Source organism: Daktulosphaira vitifoliae, unplaced genomic scaffold, assembly GCF_025091365.1.
Source record: "Daktulosphaira vitifoliae isolate Bord-2020 unplaced genomic scaffold, ASM2509136v1 Scaffold_2, whole genome shotgun sequence".
Taxonomy (NCBI): domain Eukaryota; kingdom Metazoa; phylum Arthropoda; class Insecta; order Hemiptera; family Phylloxeridae; genus Daktulosphaira; species Daktulosphaira vitifoliae.
This window is the reverse complement of record NW_026099573.1, coordinates 11,075,938-11,088,759: the sequence shown is the minus strand read 5'-3', so window position 1 is coordinate 11,088,759 and position 12,822 is coordinate 11,075,938. Positions and strand designations below refer to the sequence as shown.

The 12,822-nt window shown below is 26.9% G+C and overlaps 1 protein-coding gene across 1 annotated transcript; it reads left to right on the top strand.

The window, feature by feature from the left end:
- The first annotated feature begins 100 nt into the window (after positions 1-100).
- LOC126897498 (uncharacterized) lies at positions 101-11,544 on the top strand. Its single transcript, XM_050671155.1, has 13 exons — positions 101-485; positions 2,909-3,038; positions 3,138-3,256; positions 3,384-3,522; positions 3,593-3,993; positions 4,125-4,263; positions 6,683-6,843; positions 7,053-7,191; positions 7,253-7,851; positions 8,383-8,530; positions 8,671-8,825; positions 8,903-9,089; positions 10,571-11,544. The coding sequence occupies exons 1-13, from the start codon at positions 347-349 to the stop codon at positions 10,989-10,991; spliced, it is 2,877 nt and encodes a 958-aa protein (XP_050527112.1). The 5' UTR covers positions 101-346; the 3' UTR covers positions 10,992-11,544.
- Positions 11,545-12,822: the final 1,278 nt, after the last annotated feature.

The window sequence follows — 12,822 nt, the reverse complement described above, 5'->3', positions numbered from 1 at the left end:
GCATTATTCTCTTAGACTATAGACTTATACAAAAATTATAATATTTATATAAAAACATGTGAATTATGCATTTGTTTTTTGTATTCTTCTTGTGAATGAGATACGATTTTATTACTTATAATATTACTACAATTATTGACTAAATAATATGATTAAGATTACGTATACTTGTATACTTGTACATATAATCAAAAAATGACTATTGACGGGCGATAGGGCTGTTGCCAATAATTTCACGCCTGGAACAACGTGTGATATGCTGAATTATTAATGGTCGGGTGATTTCTTTGCATAGGTAGGTTGATAGGAGGTAAGAGTAATATTATTTTATAGAATTAGCCAGCTTATGTGTGATTTTGTCAGTTTTTTCACTACCGCTAACGACATGGATACCTCGTGTAGTGCTATAGTACTTATCTTGTTTTCTTTGGTACATGTGCTTTATGTTATACACGCTGATTCATTTTTAACTCTTGGAATCAATGGTAAGTGATTATAAACCTATATTAAGTACTAGTTAATTATTATTTATAAGTGTGGGTAGTACCAAACAGGTTCAATTGATCTACCAAATAAACTATTGGGGTAGTTTTAAATGCACATATTTTTAATACATTTTGCTTTACCTTACGATAAAAGACATTATAAGGTATTGAATTTAAGTTATTTGTGAAATATTTTTGAACNTAGTTTTAAATGCACATATTTTTAATACATTTTGCTTTACCTTACGATAAAAGACATTATAAGGTATTGAATTTAAGTTATTTTTGAATATTTTTTATCAATCTCCGTAATAAAGGGAATTATTCCAAAAATTAACAGTTATCATAAAACATCAATGTTTAAATTTAATTTTAATTTTATATTAATACAGATTTTTTAAAATGGACGGATTATTGCGATTTTTTTACGGGGAGGTGTAAAAATTTCTTATCCTTTCAATTTATCATAATATACCAAAAAAATTGACTTGTATAATGTATTATAAGATGAAGAATTAAAAAACAACAAAAAATTGTCTTTTATGAATAATAGGTCTCTAAAGTCGAAAATGTTGTAATTTTTAGTAGATATGTTAAATTTGATTCATATAAAGCATCAAAGCATTTTACGAAAGTGATTTCAATCACTGTTAGATATCAATAATACTTATCTAAAATATGCCACAATCCCGCTTTGCTAGTTTCCTTCTGAACTATACATATATATTTTTTTGAAGTTATTCAAAAATTTAACTTAATAGTGAAATTATATTATATATTGATTGATTGATAAATTGAACAGTATTGAATAATATTTTACATTATATTATTTTTTGTAAGAATACATTTTATATTATCTTGTCTGATATCATTACTAACCAATTAAAAAACTATCAACTGAAATTGAATAAACAGTTCTATTTGATGTTGCTAAAAGAAAAATTTAAACGAATAAAAAATCTTAATGATCTATTTAATATTTTAGCGTTTATGTGTAGTATTTTATTATACTGATGACGAGTTTCAGCAATCCTTTTGTCTTCTAAACAAATAAAATTACGTTAGAAGAAAACATTTTTGTGTAACAAAAAGTTTCCTTAGTATTTATCTCAGTAAAATTATTTACGTAAATAATCGAGTTATACTTATTTCTAAGCATAATAAAACTTATGTGTTTATTCTTATATTTCAAATCATAATAAATATATAAAGATAAAGTAGAAGCCATTCTCAGAAAATCCTAAATTTTATAACTAGAGATAAATTTCATGTTTCATTTTAAGTTAAAGTTACATATTGTCATCTAAGAACAATTATTAAAATATTATATGTATTATATATAATTGTGTATGTATATAGAAACATAAATATGGTTTTTTGAAATTGCCTAGTTCTTAGGTGACGATATGTGATTGAACACACAACTTTGAAAACTAGAATGTATAATTTTTTTTTATTAATAATTAAATTTTGAATTGGTGAAATACTCTAAGTCCTTGTGAACTACCTTGTATTACAAAAAAATCAATCATCAGTCAATACCTCAACGAATTAAATAAATGAATGATCTATTATTCTTATTAAAATCAATGTTTGTTGTTCCAAATGAATTACTTCTTAGACAATAGTTTTTATACGGTTTTATGATAATTTTCAATTTTATACATTAGTTATACATTTTTAGTAATACAGGGACGGTTCAAGGTATTTGAATGCTTTTTTAACTTTATTTGATATTCTATTTATTTTTTTGCTCAATATCATATATAATATATATTGGATGAAAGCACTAAAATATGATGATTCTGTTAAGTCGATTCTGTAGTAATGTTAAAATGGACTTAACAAAATTATTTAAATATATTTAACAATAATTCACTAAATTAAATATAAAAAATAATGAAGCAAGATATTTTATATTTAGTTTACTCTCATTAAATCAACAACAGCGCCTCTTTAAAATACTTTTGTGGCATATACATATTACTAGTGGTTATTGTATTAAGTAAAATTATTATACTAACCTTTTTTGAAAATTTTATTTTGTTTATTATTATAATGTTTATTTTGTAGTTACTATTATTCATTTATATCTATTTTAAATATTTTAAAAATTAATGGGTCCGGTATCTCCTTTTTCGAAAATACACTTTATTTTCTGATGAAGTATCATTTTTCCAATCGTTTAGAATAATAATGTATAATCGCTGAATATATTACCATACATGCAGAATATCGTAAAAATAGAGATGTCCAATATGTATAGTTTAATATTAAATATTGGAATTAAACTGTTGGTTTTATACAATAAAATTTAATCTTCAATTCATTACATGTCTTGCTGAAGAATTTTATTTTTGTCTACAAAAAAATGACTAGAACTCTATAAAACTCTAATTTTTCATTTTAATTGATAATTGCAGACTGCTTTGAAAGAGTTTCCATTGGAAAACGATTAAATGCTTCAGATGTGACTAAAATCCTAAAAACTACTAATTTAGTACAGTGTAGCATAGAATGTGAACGTAGCTTATGTAATGTGTACAGCTTTGGGTAAGTATTAGATTTTAATAAAATAATAATATATATATATTGGAAAATAAATTGAAAATAATAAAATAATGATACAAATAACATATATCATTTATTTAGAGTGAGCCTAAATGGGAATAGTACTTGTCTATTAGGAGCAGATTTGCCAAAATCAAGACCGTACGATGATCCGGAGTACGATCTTTTTATGAAAATTTTGCAATGTCGTGATAGAACAAGTAAGTGATTACGGATAACATATTAGTTTTATAATATTATATAAAAAAAATAAAAATCATACTAAACTTTAAAGTTAAAATTATCTTTAGACTTCATAAATTAAGGTTTTTTTTTGTTTTATAAAAGTATGTTTTTCAAAACTCGTTGGTGCTCGTCGTTTGGCTGACAAACATATTCAAAGAATAATGCCGGTCAAATCTAAGCATGATTGTGAGTTATTTTGTCAATACGAAAAAGAATTTCAGTGTCAAGGATTTAATTTTAAGTATAACACTTAATTATTATGAATTAAATTGCATAATACTATATAATTAGAATCTTACTAATTTTTTAAGGTATGATACGAATTTAAATTCCTATAGTAGTTGTCAGTTAACTTCAATACCCACAGCGAAACTTGATCTATCTTTAGATTTTCATTCAGACATCGATTATGATTTTTACGAAAAAAATGTTAACGCTTCTCCGAGTTGCCGATTTTTAGATTTTTCTGTACCCCATAATTACGGACAAAATCGCAAATGGGGTTTAATTGCTGCCGACCAGGACGATAGTTTGTGGCAAGATCCAAACCTCTTATGGCTCCAGAAAAATGATGTAAGCGGTGGATATGGCAATGATCCCGTTTATTATGAAAGGGGAACTATCAAACCAATTTTGGGAGGTCTAGACATAAATTCTAATGTCTATTCGACACTTTTACCCAAACCGGAAACTCAACCTTTATCCCCAAATGGTAAATAGTCTTTATATGAAAAAACGGAAAATAATCATTTTTAAAGATAATTTATTGATATTTTATCATGTAATGCGATAAAAAAATTTTTTTTTCTAGTTGGTTAATATATACATTTTTTTATCTTCCAGAGTGTTTTGTTAAAGTTAGGACAGGACATCATCTACAGAGAAATAATGTCATTAAAACTGTGAATGCCTTATCACTTTATAACTGTGAAACGAATTGTGCTAATGAACAAACTTTCATTTGTAACATTTTTAGTTACAGGTACACAAATATTAAATAAATACTAAGAGATTTTATCAGTAGCTAATGGTCAATATATTTGAAGCTTTAGATCAATAAAATAAAGTATATTAAAACGGTATCATTTGTAATTGATATTATGATATACATAATGTACATGTATATGAACAAATATTATTTTAATACTTTTGAGAAGGAAATCGAAAATAAATAAATTAGGGTTTATATCAGCAATTAATATCAGATTGGAGAACAAAAAATCAGACATAGGTATCTAAAAACCTGTTTGGTTTTATGCCTGGTAAGTCAACAATGGAGCCATTATTTTGTGTGATACAAATAATAGAAAAATTTAGGGAAAAGAAGAAAAAGCTATGTATGACATTTATATACTTGGCGTAATGAACAAAAATTTTTAATTAAAAATAAAAAAGGCCAAGTAGTGGAATATTAGGATGTTAAATATTTTTTTTAATTTATATAATTTTTATTAATGATTCATTAGGCAATAGATAGTTGGAGGTTCAAAAGCATAGGTTAAATTGTACTTACCTTATATCCTATGTCACGCTATAATATTTTAAACAATTCAACGTTGATTCTGGTATTAAATGCAATACGTATACGATTCACACTACACGTTATATAGTCAATATAATTACTTATGAAAAAGATTCAAATTTTAAATAATACCATTTAATTACACAAAATCTATGACTGGTTTTACTTGTAAAAGATTCTAAACACTCTATGTTTTATTAAAAATATAATTTATAATTTGTCCTTATTTTATTTTTTTATATGTTGTTGAATAAGTAATAATTAAAAAAATATTTATATCTATATAAAAATTGTATCAATGTGGTATTGTGGTGGCCCAATGTGTCCTGGCGTTAGCGCCTTGGAAGGTTGCGGCACAATAATCACAGTTAAAACTGAGAAAATTATGACCTTTAACTCTGTTTTCAGGCTCGATATTTGTTAAACAAAGACATTAGCGACGAGACTAGCTACCCAACAAGAAAAGCTTACAATAAATGTTTACAATTAAATAAAAATTTAAATTTATGTTGGGCTTATAAAATAATTAAAATTTATTTCCACATAAGAAAAATAAGTAAATACAACATTATTATTCAATGAGCAAATTAATTTAAATTAAAAGATTGACCAAAATATTATTAACTTTAGAAATCCTAAGTGTCATTTAATCCTTTAAAGAAATATATTCTTATTATATTTAAAAAATTATAGAAAGTACTTTAAATTGAAAGATATTCTAAGTCCAAATTAATTAAAATAAAAAACGATTAAGTCCCAGGGAGGAAATTTTGAGTAGAGCGTCGCAGATTTTGTGTATTTTAAAATTACCGAAAGAACTGGTTTTAATGGGGAAAAATAGTTTTTTATAGTCGGAAGGGGGTAGTTTAACGATCCTTAACGTGATCTTGGAAACTGAGGCTTTCTATTCTAATTATAATGGGGGATATGCGTGTAGGCTTTACTTAAATATCTCTACAATAAGATTTTATCCCATAATGAGCTTGTTATTTTATATTTAAAATATTAGAACCCTGTTTTGGTGTACTTGTATATTCATAATATGTGACATATATGTACAAATAATAACATCATAATATATGTTTATATTATAAGTGATAATATAATATTACATTTGATTGAGTACCGAGAGATGTTTTAAAATGGGTATTAATGAGATACGGAGTTCCGAAAAGGTATATTTATATAATAGAGGATACGTATGATGGCACTTGTACCAGGGTAAAAACCATAGGAGGAGTAACAGAAGGTTTTAGGGTAAGAGTAGAAGTTCACCAAGGTTCTGTTTTAAGCCCCTACTTATTTTCTAGAGTGATGGATGAAATTACTAGAGAAACACAAGGATAAGTGCTGTGGTGCATGTTGTCGCTGAAGATATAGTGTTGAGCTATAGGAATGAATGTTGAAGGAAGAAGAGCTAGAGGAAGACTAAAAAAAAAGATGGAGGGATGTAATTGAATGCGATATGAGGACGTCTAATGTAAGCGTAGATCATGTGGGAGATTGTGTCAAGTGGAAGTTTAGGATAAGAATGTTTGACTTCAAATAGTTGATATTAAAGCGAGGATAAAAAGAAGAAGAAGAAGGTCATATCAACAATTATTACTAATATTTTTTAAACAATATACTTTACATATTATACCTCATATTTCATAAAGTGCGTATACCGACGCAGATGCTATTAAACTCTGAATTTAAGCTTCATTTACCGTTAACGCTGTTCCCTAGAACAGAAAGCAATAACAAATTACTGTAGAAATCATTTTCTCCGGAAAAGCCAATTTAATCATCATAAATGACTGATGTTAATCGATGTTTGAAAAAAAAATTTCATTAAGATGTGAATAAGATTTTTATTTTTATTTTACAATCATTTTAGATATAGCTTTACACCTTTAATGGATAATTGTCAATTAGGAGATAAGTTTATAAGACAATTAGACGTATATCAAGATTTGGTTCCAGATAGAGATAGTGACGTATTCGTTAGAAATGAACTTAGTCAACCAGGTTGTCAACCTACAAGAAGTTGGGACACGGGTAAAAAGTATTTTAATTGTTATGAAACAAAAATATATTTAGATTGGCGCAAAAACAAAAAAATAGTTTTTATAGTGGTTATATGTAAAAATGTAACATCTCATTAATTTTTTTATTTATGATTAAGACTATTCAAAAAAAATTAATGTAATTCTTATAATTTTTGCGCTTATTTAACTTTAAAAAATGAATTTTTAATTATTTTTCAGATTGCTTTGAACGTATTCGCAGTGGCTTAACTTTTCAAGTTAAAATTATAAAATTTTCAGTTCAGGCAGAAAATTTACACGAGTGTGAATTAATGTGTCTTCATGTAAAACATTTCACATGTAGGCTATTTAGCTTTCGGTGAGTCTTCAATTTATATAAATAGTAGGATGTACTGAACAATAATTTTATTATGTTTTAGACACGGATCCGTTGGTACTGATAAATGGACGGATAATTGTTTCTTAACTGATTATTCGATGGGAGAAATGGATCCTGTAAAACATTTTATCGAAGATAATGAATGCGATATCTTTAACCGAGGCAGCTTTGGTCGAGGATGTGAATTTAACAAGGGATCACCAGACTTATGGTCTCCGACATTTATAAGTCAAAATGTACCGCCACCAGTTTTTACTACATACAGCCCTCCTCATCAACCATCTATAATTACAACTACTTATACACCTATATATAAACAACTTCCTCCTTTAAATCAATTCAACCCAAGTTATGGGCCTCCTTCAAGTTCAGATTACGGTCCTCCTAATTATCCAATAGCTCCGACATTACCGACGACGTATAGTACAACTACTCGACCTATAATTGATACATCAACAAAATCAGGTACTTATGTACCATCAATGCCACCCACTACGTATTTTCAGATACCTGGAGAATATACTCCTGTGTTTCATCGGCCTCTAGACAAAGTGCCAACATTAAAAGTACCTATTGGTGATAGTAACTTATATGGAAAAAATCCTCAAGTACCCCAATTATATGGACCAGCGAAAAAAAGTAATTACGATATAGTAATACACCATTTATTTGAAAAAAATAAATATAACAAAAGCAACATAAATTATAATAGTATTTGAAAGTTACATTTTTATGATGCAAAATACGTATAAAAGTAATCTTTAATATACAATTTTATTTAGATTTTCTGCTTAAAGTTTGTTATGTTTAAGATGTTTTTAAGATTTAAAAAGTTATGGCAGTTTTAAATAAAAAAAATTGAAAAGATATTGAAAATTAGCGATTTTTAAATTTGTAATTTTTTTGGAGATTTTCCCCATTTACGGGGAACAAGGAAATTTTTTCAATTTTTAAGAATAATATCACAAAAAAAAAAAAAACACATAGTAAAACCAATCGCATCGAAGCTAAAATAGTAAAAAAAATAATTTTTAAACTTAATTTGTTATAACTTAATAATTATTCCTAATAATTCATTAATTCACTTAATTTATCTATTTTACAAGATATTAATATTATAAAGATTTTTTTTGTAATATAGAGAAAAGTATATAAAACTTTTTATTTTAGTGTGTTATATTAGCTATGGTAGTACAGCAAGACTTTTACCTCCAGCTATTAAGAAATCAATGATAGTCAGTTCAGAAATGCAATGTAAGATGGAATGTAATAATGCCCGAGAAAATGCTTATTTTCGATGCTCCACTATCAGCTACTTGTAGGTACATACTTATTATCTTGTAATATTAATTGATAAAATGTATCTATATAAATTAAAGTATTTGTATTTGTGTTAAATAAAACATGTGCAATGCGTTGGCTATGTTACATGGCAATGTACTGAATACTTTGTTGTAGTGACGGATTTTGCGATATGAGTGATATAGAAATGAGAGATTTAAAACCTAACCAAGATTACAGTCCTGATCAACGGTTTATACTACACACGTGGGATTTCAGTGAAGTTCGCTGTTATATTTCGCCTAAAACTAAATATTTATACCCTGATGTCTGTAAGATTATTGTAAAATCATGAAAGATAAAATCAAATTATGAAAAAAACCTTAAATATTGTTTGTTATTTTTTTAGCATCAAGTTCGAACGAATGGACTTGGATGAGATTTACTGTCAATGGTCAACCATGCAAATCTGGTACATATTGTTCACAAAATGATTTAGTAGGAATTTGGTCATGTCCTGTTGATCAAGGAGGATGGGATTATTGTTGTAGACCTGATCATCATTGTGGATATACTGATGGGGTCAGTTTTTCTTGGTAAGTTTATTTTATTTTATTTTTTTATTTTAAACATTTTTTATTCACATTGTAATTAGAGTCTTCTTCTTTTTTCTCATCTTCAAATAGTTTGAATATATTTTATTTATTAAAACAATAAACAAAACAAATTATTTGATTTTCTGGGACTTTCCGTTGACGAACGGCAATGCGCTACGTTTTTTGGAACCAGATTTCACTTCTGAAATTAATGTTATCTTCTAAAAAACAAACTTAACACGGTAAAACAAATCTTCTTCTTCTTTTTCCTCACCTTAATCCTAACTACTTGGGGTCGGCGACTCTTATCTTAAACTGCCAACTGACACGATCTCCCACATGATCTATGCTCACATCATATCGCATTCAATAATATCCCTTGGTTTCTTCTACCACTTCTTCCTATAAGATTCATTTCTATAATAATTATAATTATAATAATAACAATTATTGTTCTTACAACTTCCGATTCCGCTCTCTTCATAACATGACCAAGGTATCTAAGTCTATTTTCTCTCATCTTATCCACTATTGATGTTACACCTATACTCTGTCTTATATGTTCGTTTCTTATCTTATAATTTCTAGTCACTCCACTCATTCCTCTAAGCATTCTCATCTCTGTTACATTCATTCTCTGTCCTACTTTCTTGCCAACTACCCAACGCTTTGAACCATACATCATAGCAGGTCTTACTACAATCTTATAGAATTTACCTTGCAGTCTGATTGGAATTATATTATCGCATAACACATCAGATGCTTTTCTCTACTTCAACCACCCGCACTTTATCATGTGTTTTATATCCTCGTCAATACGACCGTTTTTTGTACAACTAAACTTATATACTTAAAACTTTTCACCTCTCCTTTCATGTTCTTGACTATTATCACTGAACTCCTCATTTCACCTACCTCGTGTTTTCCTTTGTCAAACTCGTACTCTATATATTCTGTCTTACTTCTACTTATTCTTAAACCCTGTTCTTCAAGAGCTGATCTCCATACCACTAATCATTGAATAATTTCCTCCCTATATTCTTCTATTAACACTATATGGTCAGCAAACAACATGCATCATAGTACCTTTCCTTGTATTTCTCTAGTAATTTCATCCATCACTATAGAAAAAAGTAAGGGCTTAAAGTCGAACCTTGGTATACTTCTACTTTTACCTTAAAATCTAAAATTATTTATTCTAGTCACACGTGTCAAACTTCGAGTAGATATAGGGTACAAAATACAAATAAAATGAATTTAACGAGTGTTATTAAGCGCTAGCCAGTTTGGTAAACTTGTATTTAAAAGTTATTAATCTTAATTATTTTAGATGAAATATAAAATAATGTCAGTCGGAAGACAAATTTTATTATTTAATGTAATTAAATATATAACAATTTCTTAGCTACCCACCGAAGCTAAAATTAAATTAAAATATTTATCAAAATATTAACTTTGTGTTATCTTTTATTAATTCATAGGTGTTATGTTGGTAAGCTGACTGAACAATGGAGACCATGTAGTGATCAATATTATCCATCTGCAGATAAACCTCAGAGATGGCCGGTAATATACATACATAACACAGGTCCTCCTGTTGGAGAAAAAGTACCACAAAAAAGAACAAATGACACTGTTCCAAGTATTAGCAAGTCTTTGGTTGATCAATTTATGTCAGTATTTCAATCTGATGCAGTCAATGCACCAATGAATTCAACGGAAAAAACATTTAATATTACGCATTCCAAAAAGTATGAAGCTGCGTTAACAAATGGGACGCCTCTTTTTCAAATTGTTGATGTAATAGATGATAAAACTAGAAATACTCAGTCCATTAAACTTTATTCATATGGAAATAATATAGTTACTAATAGACTGCTAAAGAGAAGGCCTTACATTTAAAATGATATTAGATACTTGGTATTGTTAAGTATTTACAAAAATTGCACAAAGATTTTTCTTATTTATCTTTTTTAATAGAACCATTTTTGTGTGATTTCTTTCAAATGGGTCTGAAAGTTAAAATTTTGTAAATTATTTATTTTTAATGTGATCAACAAAACTATTAAATTTTTACTAAATTGAGTAGGTTTTGAATTTATTAATTTTAATTGAAATTAAGAAATATACATACAAATAAAATAGCGAAGAAAAAATTATTTACATAACTTTAACTTTAACCCTTTCATTTTATGGAATAAGTAGATGAAGTCAATATAAGTTGAATGACATACGTTTATACCTAATTTGTTCATCATATATTAATATAGGTTATATCAAATTAAAAAATAAGGTCCCTATTATAAACTGTATGACTCTGACAATGACTGAATTTTATTAAAAAAATATCATTCAGAAATTATTATAATGTAATATATTATATATTAATGTTTAAAAATATTGTACGTATTGTATTTAAAATCTACCTCATTTTAATTTTTAATTCTGACTATTTTGGTTGTTTTCCTCAAAGATTAGTTTTAAACATTGAATATTTTTTTAAAATAAAATTGTAACTAGGAAATATATATTTGGTAAATCAATAATGGTTATTTTTTATGGGTTTTTATTCTCACAAAAAAAAACCTGAATGATGTTCATTAAGAAATACTAGTAGGGCAAATACATCAAAGCGAGAAGATTTTGGATCAGAACTTCAACTTAGTGGTGTAATTAACTTTTTGGCGCCCGTAGGCTATATTATTTTTAATATTGAATATAAAAAAGCTTTCCTATTAACTTTTTATCAAGAAAAAGCCGCTTCCAGAAAAATTACGCTACATTTTCTTATCTGTTTATCTTACCCCTTAATATGCCATCACTTCTACTGATTTGAATACTTGTCTAATTTTGAACATTAATTATCAAAATAATATGAAAAAATATAAGGAAGACTAAAATTATTTGTCTCAATGTTTATCATTTAAAAGCTAAATATTACCGATCATCATAATTTGTTACAACAGTACTATTTATTTTAGTATTAGAAGGAAACAGATTGAAACCGTTAACAAGATTCTATGTACAAAAAATGTAATTTCGCTTTGTCAAGTTAATTTTTTGTAAAAATTCAATTAAATTTAGCTCTCTGTTTGTTATTGTTATGGTTATGATTGTTCAATACTTCATATAAGTAGTGTCTTAAAGTTATAGTATGTTAAAGAGATATGTTTTATGATAACTTTTATTTTGATTTATTGATTCGTGATAAATAATTCATTCTGTAGATTGACAAGTCAGTATTATATTTTTCCAGTCAATACATGGATTATTTTTTCAGCTTATGTTAGTTACTTTCAATTTATCTGTTATAAAATGTTCATTCCTTATATCTTTCAATTTTATTTTTTAAATGGCAACAACTATAAATCATAAAGAAAAATTCTAATTAGAGTGCTGTGTCTGTCTGGTTAGGGCATTGCGTTCTTGATTGTTTCTCAGTCATATTTAAATTAATAAGTCGCATCTTCCGTAAATCTTGTAACTGTAGGATTGAATGTTCTTTTGAGAAGAGCATTAAGATAAAAACTTTCAATTAGTCGCCCTAAATAAAATGTCATTCTAATTATTTCAATAGTTTACCAAATGCTTACTCTACTAAGTTTGTATATAATTATTTATTGATTCAATATGAGTCATTAACTTTAGTATTAATCAGCGACTAATATAAAGATTTTACAAAAACATTTTTTGAAGAATTAAGATTTATAAAAGTTTAAATAAATTAAAATTA

Excerpts from the sequence above, each read along its gene's own strand:
- LOC126897498 (XM_050671155.1), top strand. The coding sequence starts at position 347 with ATGTGTGATTTTGTCAGTTTTTTCACTACCGCTAACGACATGGATACC. Across the intron at positions 3,523-3,592 it reads TGTCAAGGATTTAATTTTAA|GTATGATACGAATTTAAATT; the intron begins GTATAACACTTA and ends TAATTTTTTAAG. Across the intron at positions 8,531-8,670 it reads TGCTCCACTATCAGCTACTT|TGACGGATTTTGCGATATGA; the intron begins GTAGGTACATAC and ends ACTTTGTTGTAG.